The 17,153-nt window shown below is 43.0% G+C and overlaps 2 protein-coding genes across 2 annotated transcripts; both read left to right on the forward strand.

Moving 5' to 3' along the window:
* Positions 1–739: 739 nt before the first annotated feature.
* NT5C1B (5'-nucleotidase, cytosolic IB) lies at positions 740–7,246 on the forward strand. Its single transcript, XM_064411861.1, has 6 exons — positions 740–981; positions 1,088–1,255; positions 3,757–3,886; positions 4,364–4,486; positions 5,156–5,340; positions 6,346–7,246. The coding sequence occupies exons 1-6, from the start codon at positions 850–852 to the stop codon at positions 6,682–6,684; spliced, it is 1,077 nt and encodes a 358-aa protein (XP_064267931.1). The 5' UTR covers positions 740–849; the 3' UTR covers positions 6,685–7,246.
* Positions 7,247–11,881: 4,635 nt separating this feature from the next.
* Positions 11,882–16,929, forward strand: RDH14 (retinol dehydrogenase 14). Its single transcript, XM_064411862.1, has 2 exons — positions 11,882–12,271; positions 15,447–16,929. The coding sequence occupies exons 1-2, from the start codon at positions 11,924–11,926 to the stop codon at positions 16,062–16,064; spliced, it is 966 nt and encodes a 321-aa protein (XP_064267932.1). The 5' UTR covers positions 11,882–11,923; the 3' UTR covers positions 16,065–16,929.
* Positions 16,930–17,153: the final 224 nt, after the last annotated feature.

Genomic DNA, 17,153 nt, shown 5'->3' on the forward strand with positions numbered 1-17,153 from the left:
GGGTCTGCTGTGCCATATCCTGTACTGGCTTAGGATAAAATCCGATTCCTTCTTCACTTTCTACTCTCTCCTGCAGCTTATCAGTGGAAACCTTTGCTGTGGTTCAGGCAGTGATCAGCAGAGGCAGACAGGACCATTTCAGACAGCTGTATTAGATGCTGCCCATAGCTCTGTGTGGGACTCTGGATTTTAGGACCACCCCAACCTCATGCCAGAATAACAGTTTTTGTGGGTGTGAACACACTCACAGCAACACTGCCTAAATTGCTGTTTCCTGAAGGTATTTTCTATGTGGCATAAAGGACCCAAGGCCACAGACATCGACCCCATTTTGACTGCTAAAACATATTATATAAGATGTCCTGGGAATTTGTTGCAGTTAACGTTAACTCGATTAAGCCACTGCAGTTCAACAATACATCTCTAATACTGCAGGTACACTGAGGGCTGCCGGCTGTTGCCTGGCATCAGGCAGCGGCACCCCCGAGCACAGCGGAGGGCAGCGGCCGCGGCCAGCGCCTGCTGAAGGGGCCGCCACAGGTGCCGTGAGGGCGGCGGGGAAGGGCCGCAGCCCCGGCTCCCGCGCACCCAACGAACCCGCCATGAGCGGGGACGCTGCGGGCGGGCTGCGCCTCGCGGTGTGAGGGGCGGGGGGGGTCGCCGGGGCCAGGGCCGGGACTGCTCCGCTCCGGGGGAGGGCCGGACCGCTCCGGGCCGCGTCTCCAGGCGCGCACAGCGCCAGGGAGAGGCAGCGCCGGTGCCTTCCCCGCCCGGCCAGGGCGGGGCAGGGGGGCGGCCGTTGCCGCCGCTTCCCGGTCGCCCGCTACGGCCCGGGCCGCGGCAGGAACCATGAGCGGCTCCGGCCCGGAGGGGCCGCAGCCCAGCCAGGCGGCGGAGCAGGACCGGCAGCAGGAGGCCGAGCGGGACTGGGCAGCGGCCAAGGCTTTCTATGACAATCTGGTTACTCAGAGACCCCGGCCGGTGAGTGCGGGCGAGCCCGGGGTCCGGAGCTCGGGGGTCCGGGGGGAGGTTGGGGGCCCGGGGGCTGAGGGCCGCGGGCCGGCGCTACCCTGCGCTCGCTCCGCAGCCCAAGCCCCAGAACGCCATCACGGTGGCCGTGTCCTCCCGAGCACTCTTCAACCTGGTGGAGGAGCAGCGGATCTACGAGGAGCAGGGCGTGGAGAAGTACGTGGAGTACCAGCAGAAGAACGAGAACATCATCCTCAAGCCCGGACCGGCGTTCTACTTCGTCAAGGTAGCCAGGAGGCGGGCGGGAGAGGGTGTGGGGTGCGGCGGGGCGCGGAGGATGCTGCGAGGCCAAATTTCGGGAAGAGGAGGAGCCCAAAGCCTCCTTCAGCGGAGATAATCCTGCCTCGGGGAGACGCTTTTGGGAGTTGTTCTCCCAGCGCCGAGCTCGTCGTGGGGGGACAGCCCGGGATCATTCCCCGCATCTCTCTGCGCTCCCTGGCCCCGCGGCCACCGCTTCCCTCCCCGCTCCCATTCCTTCTCCTCCTCTCCTCCCGCCGGCTCTAATGCCGAACGCCTGCGGCAGAGCACGTACTGCTCGCGTCACCGGGACCGGAGTGGTACCCTCAGCATCCCGGTTTGCATCCCGGCTCACAGCACCACATCCCGGCTGTGCGTAAGGAGCAACCTGCTTTTTCTGCTGGACGTGGGGCATATGAAGCACCTCTCCTTTTAAGACCATTTCAGTCAAGATAAGCCACATATTTTTTTTAAGTTTGTGACAACCTCCTCCTCCCCAAAACCACCCAAAACAAAACAAATAAACCAATTCACTTCCTCTCCCCACCTCAAAAAAAAAAAAAAAAAAAAACCAACACAAAAAACCAAACCCAAACAGTGTTGATTTTAATTTATTTTGGTCAGCTTTAGTTTTTCCTTGCTTTTGTTGTCACCCTTGTTTGAAATTGTTCTTGAGGACCAGCAAAATAAATGGGACTCCCTACTTCTGAGTCAGGGTTTAAGAAGAGCTGAAATGGAATATGCTGCTTTCATTGCACAAGAAAAGAGAAATGGCCAAGGAAAATACCCTGCAGAATGGAAAGCAAATGAAATTGCAGAAAAATGAAAAAACCTGAAAATATGTATGTTTTTGAAGAGCACAGGTTTTAGTAGGACTGTCTTGAAAAACACTGTCTACAGAGTTAATTTTATGTCCATTGAGAACTGTTTGCTGAGCTTTACCAAAAAAATTTAGAAAATTAATGAAATCATAATTAGAAATCATACTTGCTGACATCAGAGTTGTGGCAGAACATTTCAGGTTTTAAAAGTAGATTTTCTTTACTTCAGTTTTGGTCTCAGGAATTTAAAACATTCGTTACTAACTTTATGAACATACACAGTGGAAAAATTACTTATGTCAATACCCATGCTGCTGTAAATATAACATAGCTATTAGTAACATTAATGGCACAAGCACTGTAAAAGTGTTTCTAACATAAAAGTGTGGCCATAAAATAATTCACAATGTACACCAGTGAGGGCAGACCAACTTGGAAATTTACTGTATCTTTTCCTATATGTAGCAGCCCTGCTAGCACAGTCAGGTTTTAAGATCAGAGTTCAGTATCAAATTTACTTAGATTATAAGCATGATTTGACTCTTTAACTGCTCATGCTTTGGAAATCAGAGCTGTTGGCTATGCAGATAAATGCACCTTGATCTCTGTTCCCTTCTGATATGCTGTTTTTGTTTGAATTATTTATATTGCTTAGTCACAGGAATCATTAAGTGAGAGTCACAGAATCATTAAGTGTTGAGTCATCTCTTCTACTTGGAGATGAAACAAAAAAGATACAATTTTTTTTTTTATTCCCTTATGGAAATGTTTAAGATACTAACTTAAAAGTATTATATCTCATGCTTGTAATGCTTAAGATTTGCATTCACAGGCCAGGGTGTCCTTACACTGCAAAGCAGAAAGACACTGGACAAAAATATTGAATCCCTCCCTCCTAATAATTTAAGAAATTGGCATGATAGTAGAGTATTAACAATAGAAGTGAGTTATGACCCCATACTAAGATTTTTTTCTAGGCCTTATACCAGGCTCTAACTTGGAACTTTCCTAAGCACAGTTCCACAACAACATAGCTTTTTACAGTGAGATTTCCAGAATTTATTTATGAAATCTGTGGTTTAGTTCTGAACAACTGGCCTGACTTTTTAAAGCACCTTAATAAAAATCACTCTATCTTGCATTCATTTGATGATTCATTGTTGACCTTGTTGCTGTAATCCTAAAGAATTCCATTCAAGGGTCAAGAGGAAGTTCTATATAGGAGAACAGATGGATACAGAGAGAGATGAGCAGATGAAAGGTCAGGGAAATAAGAATACCAGACTGTGGGTATAACATGTTGGCCAATTATCTTTGAAGATATCTCAAATCAAAATCTGTCTCATTCATTGTTGCAATTAAGCTGTTAAGCTAATCATGTTGACAGGATGTGATTTTGTACTCATTACTTAAGGTTGGTCTTAGACACCTGATGACCTGAACTGTGTCAGTAAATCAGCAAAAATAAATTCCATAGCTAAAAAAAAGAAAAAAAAAAGAAATTTACTTGCTTCCTTTCAAATGAACCCAGTCAAAGAAGTTCAGCAAGTTAAACTAGCAGGTATTTTACACCCTCCTTCAAGACAATCCTATCACTAAGAAAGTGATAAGAAAGTGACTAAGAAAGGAGGCACACTGGACTGTTGAGTTGCACATGTTCAATCTGCAGGCACTGGAGCACGTCAATGCCCGGCTGCTGGAGCTGTACCCTGATGACGAAGAACGCTTTGATATTGTCCTGATGACAAACAACCATGCCCAAGTGGGAGTGAGGCTCATAAACAGCATCAATCACTATGGTAAATAAAATAATTACTGATGTGTAGAATTGCCAGCTGTTACATAATAATATGAATTAATTTTATTCTTCCTGTTCTGACTTTGGGAAAAGCAGCTTCTTGGATATTTATTTTTGGGTGTCAGCATAAGTGACATAGTATTAGACAGAATTTGATCGAGTGCTCTAGATTTGTCAGGTGTAAACCATAACTTCTGAGAAGTCCTTAAACTTTTTCATATTTGGTATCTATGCTCCCTACACATACATCTTCACAGCAGTTACTGTGCTGTCATAGAGGGAATTTCTTCCCCTAAATTCTCAGTGAGGATGAGCTGATCAAACATTGTAATTCTTTGAAGTTGTGTAGCTTTTTGAAATTACAACGAATATATTTTTTTAAGTTGTTTTAAGCTAGGCTAATGTACCTTTTCATAGGTTACTTTTACAGGTTTGTAGTGTCAAGGCAGAGCCACACCTTGTACTGTTCTTACTTCAGGTTTAACAATTGAACGTTTCTGTATGACGGGGGGAGAGAGCCCCATTGGTTACCTGACCGCGTACCTCACCAACCTGTACCTCTCAGCGGATTCTGACAAAGTGCAGGAAGCTATAGAAGCAGGTTTGAATTGACTTTCTTTTTGCTATCTGTTGATATCTTTTGTTATCTGTTGAGCTTATTCAAAAATTATATACATTGTAGTTCTCACAGAAAGTGGTTCTGCTTCATCAAATGGAGAAAGTCACCACTTTGTGTGGTGCAAGCTTATCACTTACTTTTACTCAACCAAATAAAATGTATTAAAACGGTTCTTCTTTGACCCTTCAGCCTGCTGGTAGTGACAACTTAACCACTCTGTGCCTTTGCCTCTCCCCTTCAAAAAGAAACAAGACTCCCACCTCTATGTAACTTCTGTTTGAATAGCATCTTTTTGATACAACTTAAAAAAGCAACTCCTGTGTCCCATTTTTGTTAAAAAGTAACAAATACTTTGATTGAGTGGTCTCCTTGGGATTTTCTGCTTTTCCCTCATTTGCAGCACAGCTTGGGAAGCAGTTTTGTATAGTCTTATACGAAAGCAGAAGGAAGCATGATCAAGAAGTTTTGGCAGTGGGACAGCTTCCAAGCATTTGTGTTACAGAACAGCCATCTCTAATTAGCTTTTGTGTTGGTTGTGCTCACCATATATAAGGATGACCACCAATAAGTTGTTGGAACCAATCTGCTGATGGTTTCATGACTGACTTTTCAGGACATGCTAACCAAAGGGTCTCTGATATCTGTTTTCAGGCATTGCATCAGCTACGATGTTCACTGCTAACAAAGATGTTGTTTACTCGGATACACAGCTGAGGGTGGCTTTTGATGGGGATGCTGTTATCTTTTCTGATGAATCAGAACAGATTTACAAAGAGCAAGGATTAGATAGATTTTTTGAACATGAACAGATGAATGAAAATAAGCCTCTTGCACAGGTTAGTATTTCTTCAATTTCTTGTTTAAAGGGAGTTTCCAAAAGATCTGATGACTTTCTTTGCTGCTGTATTTCTCCATTTCCCAGTGTGTATGTGTTATTTGTGAAATCTGATGCCCCTGTTTATTTCCTTCTTCAAAGATAATCTTTAAAATGCATGTTTAACATAATGGAGGCCACCATTGCAGTCCTTTTACCAGGCCATTATTGCAGTCCTCTCTCATTTCTCTGAGAACTGTATATATAAGACAGTGACTTACAGATGTCTTTTAATAGTATCCTTAGAAAAAGAAATGTTAGTACTGATTTCCTTGATTTTTTTTTATCAGACTGTAGGTAATGTTAATTTCAAACACTGAGATATTCTGATTATTAAAACAAGATAATATCTGCTTATTCCCAAGCAGAGCTACGCAATTTGTCTAAAAACAAATATTTTAACATTAGCTTAAAGTGAAAGATCAATTCTGCTGTTGTTAAAAATAGTGTAAATTCAGAGTAAAAGCTTTATTTATGAAAGTACCGAACAGTGCAATATATTGCAATTTGAACAAAACTGTCATTTGCTTCTATTAATTGGAGTGTAGTATAGTCATTAGTCTGGAAAGAGTTCATTGACAGCTTTGTAATTAGGTCTTCTACTGTTTTTTGTGCAGGAAAAATATTACAGCTCGTGGTTCATACCAAAAAGATTTTGCGTTTTCAATGAACATTTTATTAAAGACTATAATTAAAAATTAATGTTGCAAGAGATCTTGTAAGCCTTAGTGAGAACTATTTTTCCACTGATCCTACCATGTAGTGTTGTGGTTTTAACTTTTTGCCAATGTGTGAATTCCTAGTAAGGGTGCAGACCCATTTGGAGATGTTACATAGAGAATTTGTGGGGGAGCACAGCATTAGGAAAAGGAATTCTGTGTGTAACTGGCAGTTTGGAAGAAAGCAAAAGAGTTATTTTGGAAACTGTGGACATATACTAAATATGCTTCTGGTATTTCATACTCAGGGTCCTTTGAAGGGTTTTCTGGAAGACCTGGGAAAACTCCAGAAGAAGTTCTATGCAAAAAATGAACGATTAAATTGTCCTATCAGGACCTACCTGGTCACAGCCAGAAGTGCAGCGAGCTCTGGAGCCAGAGTGCTGAAGACTCTTCGTAGCTGGGGTCTGGAGATTGATGAGGCACTTTTCCTAGCAGGAGCACCTAAAGGACCAATCCTGGTGAAAATCCGCCCTCACATTTTCTTTGATGACCAGATGTTCCACATTGAAGGAGCACAGAAATTAGGCGCCATAGCCGCACATGTCCCCTATGGCATTTCTCAGAAGTACCAAAAATCTACATGACTGGAGGGTGCCATTAAGGATAAGGTTCTTAACTCAGCCAGCCTCTAATGTACCAATAGTTACATCTGAAAATCTCTACATTTGTGTATTGTAAGCATTGTGTCTAAAATTTAACTTTTGGCTAGAACAGCCTTTAAAGGAAGTATTTTTAATATTGGTAAGTTTTTAATAGAGTTATTTTAATATAATTCTTAAGGAGTTTAGATTTTTTTACCTGTCTGTATCTAACATTGTGGTTCTGATATTAGGAGATTTGTACTGTTTTTATAGCTTGAGACATATTCTGAGACAGAACAGTTATATTTTATCTAAAATCTGTTGACGGGTTATTTATAAGAAAATTCATGCTGCAATGCTGGTTCTTGACAGTCATTTCTGAAGTTCCCAAAAGCACAGTTTACATGTAACTGTTTACCTGTTGGTGGTTTGCTGGTTAAATATGTGTTCAATAGGTCTGTAACCACACGGTTTTGGCTCCTAGTAAAATATTAGTGCATTTGGTTGTGTTTGCACATATTTTTCTATATTGTTTTCTTATCTTAATAAAGCTGGCTTTACAGAACATTGTCATTTTTCTATCTAGAGGTTTTAGCATAATTTCCTAGGCAGAGTTTGTGTAATCAGAATGTTCCTGATGTTTAGAAACAGAAGTGACCACTTGCAGTCTAATCTGAGAGCTAGAGGTCTCACCTTGACCCAACATAGTTCACAGAGCTGGGTAGAAGTCCGAGATGCTGTATCTTGGCTGGGATAAAGGCTGAAGCTTTAGAGCACACCTTCATAATAGCAGATAATCTACCTGGAAATAATGCTGCTGATGGAACTATTTTCTTCTTAACTAGATTCCCTTAGGATTTACAGCTGTTCTGTGATTTGCATGAACTCAGTTTGGCAACTTCTGATGAGTTTCCAGGGGACAGGTGCCTGTTGCTGCATGACTTCGTGTTTACACCATAGGTCTATTCTCTCCCTTTTATACTAAATTCCTGTATCTCGTTGTTATCCATGTAACTAAGTGATATCCAAATGACACCACTAACACCTGTCAGGTGGTGTTTGTTCTCTTTCTCTCCCTAGTGGAACAACTGTCCTGCTTTATTATTTATTGTTGTCATATATTTATACCAGAAGAGACAAAACCAAAAGAATGTGCTTGCAGTGGGAGTAGAAATTAATCAAGCTTGTCATGATCTGTGGTTCCTGGGGGAATTCGGCCCAGAATCTCACATTAGCCTCTGAAAGTTTGGTCTCCTCTGTCCAGATGAACTGTCCTGTTATTATAGAAAGATCCACTGCATCAGTTATGGTTTCCCTCCCAGGAACACAGGCAATCATTTTAATGTTCTGGGTCCAAACCACAAAGTTCTTTGGAAGCAAAGGCAAAAGCCTTGATCCTGCATGAAACACAAATAGAGAAAGGTTTTCAAGTGTTCACACCAGTATGTGATGTTGATGGGATTCACTGCAGATTTCTAGTGTACTTGGAGCTTCATATGTGCTAAAGGCTTGGTGCCCAAAATGTATCACATTTCCCAGCTCAGCCAGGAGGTGAGGAAGACATGAATTAACTGAGGCCTGGTCATTGTCTGCCAGGATGGGATAGAGTTACCAAATGGAGATTATGAAAAATGTTATTAACAGATGTTTTTATGTGAGAGATCAGAGTCCACAAGGAATTAAAAAATATTCCTTAGCTGTGGAATATAAATTGTGTGTATACCTTTACCACAAAAGCATGGCTGCAAATTTCAGAAAGAGCAGTCCTGCCTTTTTGAGCAGAACATGTATTATCTGGTTTTCATCCTTGCATTGTTACAGCTGTAGAGGTTGGGTGCAGGAAATAAAACTGGCATCTGACTCTCGCTGAACAATTGCATCTTGATGATGAAAAGGTTAATGGAATCCTTAATCCCTATAGGAATGCAGAGGTGAGTCTCATACCTGACAGAGCAAGCATGAAAATGAATTAAAAAAATGGAAGCTGAGTCATGTGGTCTATGATGTTTACCTTTATTTCCAGTGAACCATCCACATACAGCAAGAATGAAACCTACTGGCCTTGACACTGGAGCTTCCAAGTATTTTTTGGATCTGTGCACACACAGTACTAGGGCACTCCCTCTTGCAGTGTCCTCCTGACAGCACTACGGCATGTGTAAAAAGACTTCACAAATCTACATAGCAAATTTACATTCTTAATCACAGAATTCAAATTGACATTAAAGTTCAGAAGCTGATGTTAAGGCCCATAATCACTTTTCCTAAATTAGCTGAACAAAATGCCCTTAGATGTTTCAGATCATACACCGTCTTTTAATTGTCAGGCAACTGTCCCCCAGGCTCGATGGCTGCTTCTCTGCATATCCAGCTGGCAGCATGGTGAGGGAGTGGAGCCTACTAGTTCATGCAAGTACCTTCCAGACTAATCTGGATGTTTGGGGAGAATCAGCTTGCCAAGCAGTCTCTGCCTATTAAAATTATTTTCTTCTGCTCCAAGGCACAGCTTAGCTAGTGGACCGAAATAATCTTTTTCAAGAAAATTCTGTGAAGTGGGGTGGGAGCTGAGGGAAAGTGCTTTCTAAATTTGTAGACATAGAAGAGAATTTTCTCTTAATAGCATTCCAATCCACAAAACAAAACAAACAAGCAAACATCAACAGCCACAAAACTCAACAAAAAATGTCTTGCTTCTCACGCTTATCGGTCTACCATGAGTTTATGCCCTCATAACCCTAAGCCAGTCACAGCTAAAACAACAGAAATATTTTTCAGTAGCGGAATAGAGAGAACTGTCCTTTATCAGCCTGTTTACAACACTGGAAGACAGACTCATGAAAAGGAAACTGTCACCCTAGACAAAATCTGGAGGAGGATTAGTAATAACACAGATGAATTGTGTGGAAACAGAACTCCATCAGGGAAACCGAGTTCTTGTTCCCTTAGTTTCCAGTTTCCTGCACCACATAAGAGTCCAGGAAAGACAGTAAGACAAATGGGAATGTCTCCAACTGCTACCAATCCCTGTGGAGAAAAATGTTATAAATAGGATTCTGAAGGTGTCTTCAGATTTTTGTTTTACAGAACATATTCTCAGAGTGTGTTAGATATTTCCCACCAGTTACCAAGACATCATAAACCCATGTTCCCAGTTCCTTCCCATCTTTAAGACACCCTTTTAATTTCCAGGCTAGCATGTCATCTGGAGGAGCCAAAATATAAAGTATTTCAGATCAAAAAATTGGAGATGGTCACCATCACATCTTCCAACATGCATTCTGGACTGTGGTCTGTTCTGAGGATGTGAGGTTCACAGGGCTCCTACATTCTGAGGAGGATCCTCAGGTACCCCCTCAGGTTCCTCTGCTGGATCCTGTAACCTGCACTGGCCTGCAGTATTGCTAAACACAACCTTGAGTGCAATAGAGGGGTACAGAAATCAGTGGAGCAGGTCAGTGTCAGAAGAAATAATTTCCAGTTATCGTGCTCAGTATCTGGGACCAACATCTGGATGCACACATCATTCCTGCCTACATGAGCAGGAATGATGTGTGCATCCAGATGTTGATCACCACGAGCTCCTGAGCACAATGCTCCTCGCACTGCAGGCTGGACTGACATGGACAAACACAGGCAGCACCCTCGAGGCAGTGCCCTCTCCAACACAACTGCAGCCTTCTAAGTAGGGGCATCAGAGATGACTGGAGAGTCCTCACAGCCAGGTGATGAATAGCAGATTCTTAGCTCCCACCAGGACTATTTCTCTTACAGAACAAATCTGTTCCTCTAACAGGGCGTTTCCTGGTTCTCCTATTTTGACATCTCTTTGGCAACTACTCTTCCTTCCTCACGGTCCTTGACTGGGCGTGGCTGCAACGCCTCCCAGTACATGTTTACTATGAGAAGAACATATGGAAGAACACCCCAACATGGCTCTTACACCACATTAAGGATGTAAAAATTCACATTTCATACACAGATGCAATGGTGTGGCCTGGCTAAAATACCCTTTGGTGTAACCATGAGACTCACAATGGAGTGAAGTGCCAAGAATGAAGAAAGTGTTTTCTGTAGTGATGACAAAGACAGAAGAGGTTTGTCAACAAATCTGGAGTGTTTATATGTTGTGCTGCCTATACGGCCCATAAACATCCTGAGAAGTGTGATAGACAGTCAGAAAAGACATGGTAAGGATACTTCCAGAAGAATGTGATGTTTCTGCTGCTGTAACATGACCTGAGGTCAGCCCCAGAAGTGACTGCAGCCGTGTGACAGCCTGCAGGTAGCACCAACATGTGACAGTTAAGGGGAGCTTGTTATTGCAAACGGTTGTCATGTCCAGACAAGCCACAAGAAACCTGATTAAAGGCTCATGGGTTTCCTCTTGGGTTTCTTAGTCATTTCCCCAAACGTGCCAGGTCCTGACTCAGGACAGACACGCTCCTTATCAGCCAAGACAAGCTTGTTTCTTGTCCTCCTGAATTCTCCTGCTTCCTGGCCTCTCACACAAACATTGTGTGAGATGTTCCACATCACAAACTTCTCTTAATCTGTGTTGTTCTGTCCTCTTTGACTCTATCTTATTCCTAAATCTGCACTTAACTCCAGTACTGTGGTTTTGGGGTGGCTTTTTTTGTGGATTTTTTTTTGTTTGTTTTGTTAGTTAGGTTTTTTTTTTTTTTTTTTTTGTTTTTTTTTTTTGTGGCGGTTTTGGTTTGGTTTGGGTTTTTTTTAACCTACCTTGCTCTTGATCAAAATTTGCTTACCATTTCATTCTCTCTTTGTACATTTCTTCTACTGACTTTTCCATGGCTAGGGTGAAAATGACTTTGAGTGGGTGAACTGCAGTGGCCACTCCTGCCTCCCTGAATGTGTTCATGCTGCTCTGGTTGGGATCGTCAGGGTCTGGGATTATTAACAGGGTCTAGAAACATGACATGAAGTCGACGGCTGAAAACAGACTTTGGCTTAAGGATTCAAAACTAAATTGGCAGAGCTGAGAGGCCGCCCAAGAACTTCAGTACCAACAACTAAAGAGGTTCAATCAGCCCCCAGCCCCTACCCTTGCCCCCGTTGAAGCCCATTAGGTTTCTCTCGGCCCAAGTCCCAGCCCGGGGCGGTCCCGGTCAGGGCGGCCGAGCCCTCAGGCGCCGCAGCCCCGCCCGGTCAGCGCCGCGCAGGCTCCCGAGCCGCCCGGGACCACAAGCCCCAGCAGGCCCCGCGCGGCCCGGCCAGGCCCGGCATGGCCGCGGCGCTGCCGGCGCTGGCGCTGGGCGCGGGGCTGCTGGTGGCCGCTTGGCGCTGGCTGCGGGGCGCGGCGCGGCCCGGGCGCGGGGGCTCCATGCGGGGCAAGACCGTCATCATCACCGGCGCCAACAGCGGGCTGGGCCGGGCGGCGGCGGCCGAGCTGCTGCGGATGCGGGCCCGCGTCATCATGGGCTGCCGCGACCGGGCGCGGGCCGAGCGGGCGGCCCGCGAGATCCGGGCCGAGGTGGGCGAGCGGGAGGACGGCGGCGGCGAGCTGGTGGTCCGCGAGCTGGACCTGGCCTCGCTGCGCTCCGTGCGCGCCTTCTGCCACCGCGTCCTGCAGGTACGGGCGGGCCCGCGGAGGGCACGGGCTGGGCGGTGCTGGGCGCCGGCCTCGGCTCCGCGGGGCCGGCCCGGTGCCCGTGTGGGTGGGACGAGGCGGATCCTGCTGCCAGCGGCGCGCTCGGGGACTGGGAAAGTCGCTGAGGTCACCGCAGGGTGAAGAGGGTGTAAGCAAACTGGTGAATTAGCTCCTGGAAGCATGAACTTCGTGATAGTTTGGTCTGTTTTGGTTTAAAATATTCTAGATCTTCTCTGTTCTGGAACGGAAATGGTTGTTTCTGTGTGAGGTAAATGATTTTTCTTCCTTTCTCTCTGAAATAATTAGTTTAACCTTTGTTGGTTTCAATTAGTGTTACAGCTCGGCTTTGCCACCAGAAAAATAAAAGTTGCCAAGTGCACTGCTGACATGCTCCAGACATCCTTCTGCTGCCTCCTTAGGTTGTAAACCCACAAGGATTAAAATCTCTCACCCACGACCAGCAGAATCTATTCAATAGACATTTTTTAATATATACAGTTTTTGCAGATTCCCTGAAAACCTGACTTTAAGGAGAATGGGAACATCCAGTTGCTTTGCCTGACAGAAGTGCCACTAGATTTGTAGAACAGAGGGAAGCACTGTTGGAGGCATTATTTCATTCCTACCAAAAGCATCTTTTGAGACTTTGATCTCACCACATCTAGCTACTCAAGTCAGGAGACATGAAGTCATGGGAAGCCAGGCTTAATAAGTTCTGCTGCTGCTCAGGGATTTGTTAAGTACTTAAAAGATGCTTGGACCCTGTTGTAAGAGGGGAAGAAAACAGGGATTATAAGTGTCAAGTTTTAAGTTCTCTAGTGGGACACTTTTTAGTCTATATATGTATATAAATCCACTGATAAGGTCTAATGTTTCAATGCTGTGGGAAAACCTGCATACAAAGGAAAAGATACAAAATTTGTGTAATAAGCACACAGCAAAGAAAGAGGCATACTGTTTAATTTTTAGGAATTGCATCTTTTATTGTACAAAATATCAGAGTGGCTCTTAAGTAAGAAATAGATAAAGGAAAAGAGTGTATGCTATCTTCAGAGTATTACTGATGCCTGCATTATATCTTGAATGACAGGGATGCAAGTTCAAGAGATACTTTCAAGAACTTTTCCACCCAAGTTTATATTATTTGCCTTCCCTATTTTTGAGTCCTTTTTGGAGCTGTTATTTTGGGGGTTCCTGTGGTTTGTTTGTTGTTTTTTTTAATATAAAGAAAACATAAACATCGACAGGATGGAGAGATAGTGCACTCCCATTGCTTAGCCTTATTTGTGGGAGCTCTACTTTGCATGACTGAAAGTGATTATATCTCTCACTCCTTAGTCTCACTGAAAAAAAAAAAAGACTGAGATGTTGGAGAGTTCCATGGGAAAATGGAGAAAGTGAAAGTGAGCTTGGAGGCTGCATCTGTCAGTGATGAATATCACTGTCCATCAAAGCAATGTTTCGTGCACTCTGCTGCCCTTGGTTGTAGTAGCTGCCTTCTTGGCATTGATCACATACCTCTAGGTCATTACACACAGGAATTTCACAGAATAGCACGTGGAGGTCTTGCTTCTTGAAGTGTTAAGTCTTGCAAAATAAATCCTCCAGTCAGATGTTTTTCTCTAAAGAAGAAAGAAGGATCACTTCAGTGAGCAGATCTGCAGTCACTACTTCTTCTCTCCTGGCCTGATTTAGTGGTAGTGACTGACCATTGTGTCCCTTGGGTGAAGAGGAGAAATGGGTTTGGTGCTCTTTGGATCATGTCTTTGGGACCCAGTTACATGAAACACTGAGCAGCCACAAGTTTCACAGAAATCAGTCTGAGATTGAAGTATTTGAAGTTTTGAGTGATCAGATGCCAGCGCCTTCTACTGAATGCCAAATGCAGATTTGGGGTTTGCTCTTTGTATCTTTGCTGCTAATGGCAGTGAAATAAAAGGGAAATGGTGCAGAATTCATTTATGAGTTTCTCTATTTTTGTCATCAAAATGGTCTAAGGTTGTCTCAGCTTGTCTTCCAGTCCCTGCATTGGGTTTAAAGAATTAAAGGCAAGGAAAACTCCCAATGCTCTTAGAGAAAATGAATACATTTTCCTCTGATTCATGCAAGCATAAATTGTGCTTTCACAGTCTTTTGTCAGAGGTGGTAAGAGTGTTGAATTCAGAGCTTATTTATGCAGCTTACTTTAATTTATTTTGTTGTTTTGGTTTGGTTTTTTTTAATTACAGTTTTGGGTAAATTGGAGAGCTCTTAATTTTTGAGTGGATTCTGGAGCATGAAGTGCATGATGCCTATGTCTAAATTATCAATGCCATATCTCTGTTAATTACTTATATTTTCTATCCTGGAGAGTTCAACATACGTCCTTGAGTCTAATTTTTACTAACCTGAGCCAGAATAGTGATCCATCAAATCTCATGTGCTGAGCACCTCACAGAGCCTCTGTTCCTTAGTTCCTGAGTAGACCTTATTGGACTCAAATTATGTGAAACATGTTACTTTTCTGAGTCCTGCTCCATAGTTCTCACCCAGCAGCAGAGTGATGTATACTGATTTTAAAGTAAGACAAGTTTAAAATCATGAAAACATTATTTGGCAGAGTTTTTCATCTCATCCCAGTGAGATGATGGGGCTACAAGTGTAATGGTTCCTCTTCAGCCCTGAGGTTAGTTCCTTGTGCTAACACCTTGTGTTCCGTGCTTGTGTGTCTTTTGCACACTAGATCCCTCTGCTATAGCAGAGATTTGCCATAAATTAATGTGTGTCCTCTTGCAGTGCAAAAGACAGGTTGCTTTTTAAAGTGGAAAAAAAAATGCATTACAAAGGTAATTTATCACTGAATTGCTGTAGAAAAAGCTGCTCTTGAAGAAGCCAGTAGTTGTGCTCTTTGCCTGCACTAGAAGTTGATACAGACCTACTCTCAGGTCCTTGCATCCTACCAGGGTCAAGTGCGCAATTTAATGGTAGTTCAACTTAAAGGTGTTTGTTTTTTTTTTTTCCAGCAATGCTTTAAGAGAATGTCAGAAAGTTACAATTCAGAAAACTGGAAATGAAATTATTTCTTTTTTAACAATGCCCAATGAGAAATTGAAGCATAATAATGTTATACATGGGTGTTCTAAACCTGAATGATTTTTTTTTTCTTTCCTCTTTAAAGGAAGAGTCAAGGCTGGATGTTCTGATAAACAATGCAGGGATATTCCAGTGTCCATACATGAAGACAGAGGATGGCTTTGAGATGCAGTTTGGTGTGAACCACTTGGGCCACTTCTTGCTCACAAACCTTCTTCTGGGCCTCCTCAAAAATTCTGCCCCAAGCCGAATTGTTGTAGTGTCCTCAAAGCTTTACAAATACGGAGAGATCAACTTTGAAGACTTGAACAGTGAAATAAGCTACAATAAAAGCTTTTGTTACAGCCGAAGTAAACTGGCTAACATATTATTTGCCAGGGAGCTGGCCCGTCGGTTGGAAGGGACAGGAGTCACTGTCAACTCCCTTCATCCAGGGATTGTCAGAACAAATCTAGGCAGACATGTGAATATTCCTTTGCTGGCCAAACCTCTGTTCAACTTGGTGTCATGGGCTTTCTTCAAAACACCTCTGGAAGGAGCCCAGACATCTATTTATTTGGCCTCTTCTCCTGATGTTGAAGGTGTGTCAGGAAAGTATTTTGGAGACTGCAAAGAGGAAGAACTTCTGCCCAAAGCCATGGATGACTTGGTTGCAAGAAAATTGTGGGATATCAGTGAAGTGATGGTTGGCTTACTGAAGTAAGCGCCAGGGAGTGTCTGCAAAAAAGAATGCAGATAGCTATGCAGTGCATTTTGGCAGCAATGAAATTCTCACTTTAAATGCTGTGGGAATACAGGATTCTGCTCACTAAGTATGATGGAAGAGAGTGATTTATTTTGGAACTCTGATTTGAAATGAAAGACAATCTTCAAGAGACCCAGGCATTCAGAAGAATTCCAAATAAAATTTGTGGTGTGAATATAATTTCTGGTTAAATCTGCTTAGAAACTCATGTTTCACTAATAAAAATTAAGCAGAAGTGTGTTTTGCAATATATAAGCATATTTGTCAATACATGTCTTGCTGGACAGTGCAGGGTACTGATGGTGAAACACTTTTGTAAAAAATTATTTGAAAATAGTTCTTAATAATAATCATCTTTTTTTGAGCCATCACAATGACAAATGGAATTAAGAGTTTTCCTGATATCTTGCACTGTAATTGTTGAGGCCTCTGAGTGCCTTTCAAAGGCTTGTCAGCCCCATGGTTCAGTGAACAAAATCGTTGAGCCATGCTCAGTTTTGCTGTGAAGCACAAAGTCAGCTATTTTATCATGTTGCTGCTGTTCAGTGTGTAACTTGGTTGTGCAAGTTTTTATTTCACATGTGTTGAACTTGCTGTTTCCTGAAACCTTGGGTTTCATTAAAAGGGTAATTGCAAAATGTATAATGGTCTTGATAGGGCTTTGCATGGCATGAACTGTGTAAGACCTCATGCAAATTAGACTGAGGAGAATAAGCTTCTCAGTGTGTTTGGCTTGACTGATGGCACTTTACTCAGTAATGAGGTTCCACAAATGTCTCATACAGCTGACTGAATATTCTTTAATAAAATATTTTGAAAAGAAGACATAGCATTCATTCTTTTATTGTGGGAGATGTGTTAGAAACCAACAGCCTTGATAGAGTAGCCTTGTTTCAAAGCAGATGAATGCATATATTGGTTTAGGGAGCCTGTGCTGTGGGGCTGGTAGAAATAAAATGGGCTCCAGTGAAATACATGAGTATTGCGTGAGTCTGTACTGTTTTGTTTTTTTAATTCATATAACTTATGATTTCATATTGACATTTA

The sequence above is a fragment of the Passer domesticus genome, chromosome 3, assembly GCF_036417665.1.
Source record: "Passer domesticus isolate bPasDom1 chromosome 3, bPasDom1.hap1, whole genome shotgun sequence".
Lineage (NCBI taxonomy): Eukaryota > Metazoa > Chordata > Aves > Passeriformes > Passeridae > Passer > Passer domesticus.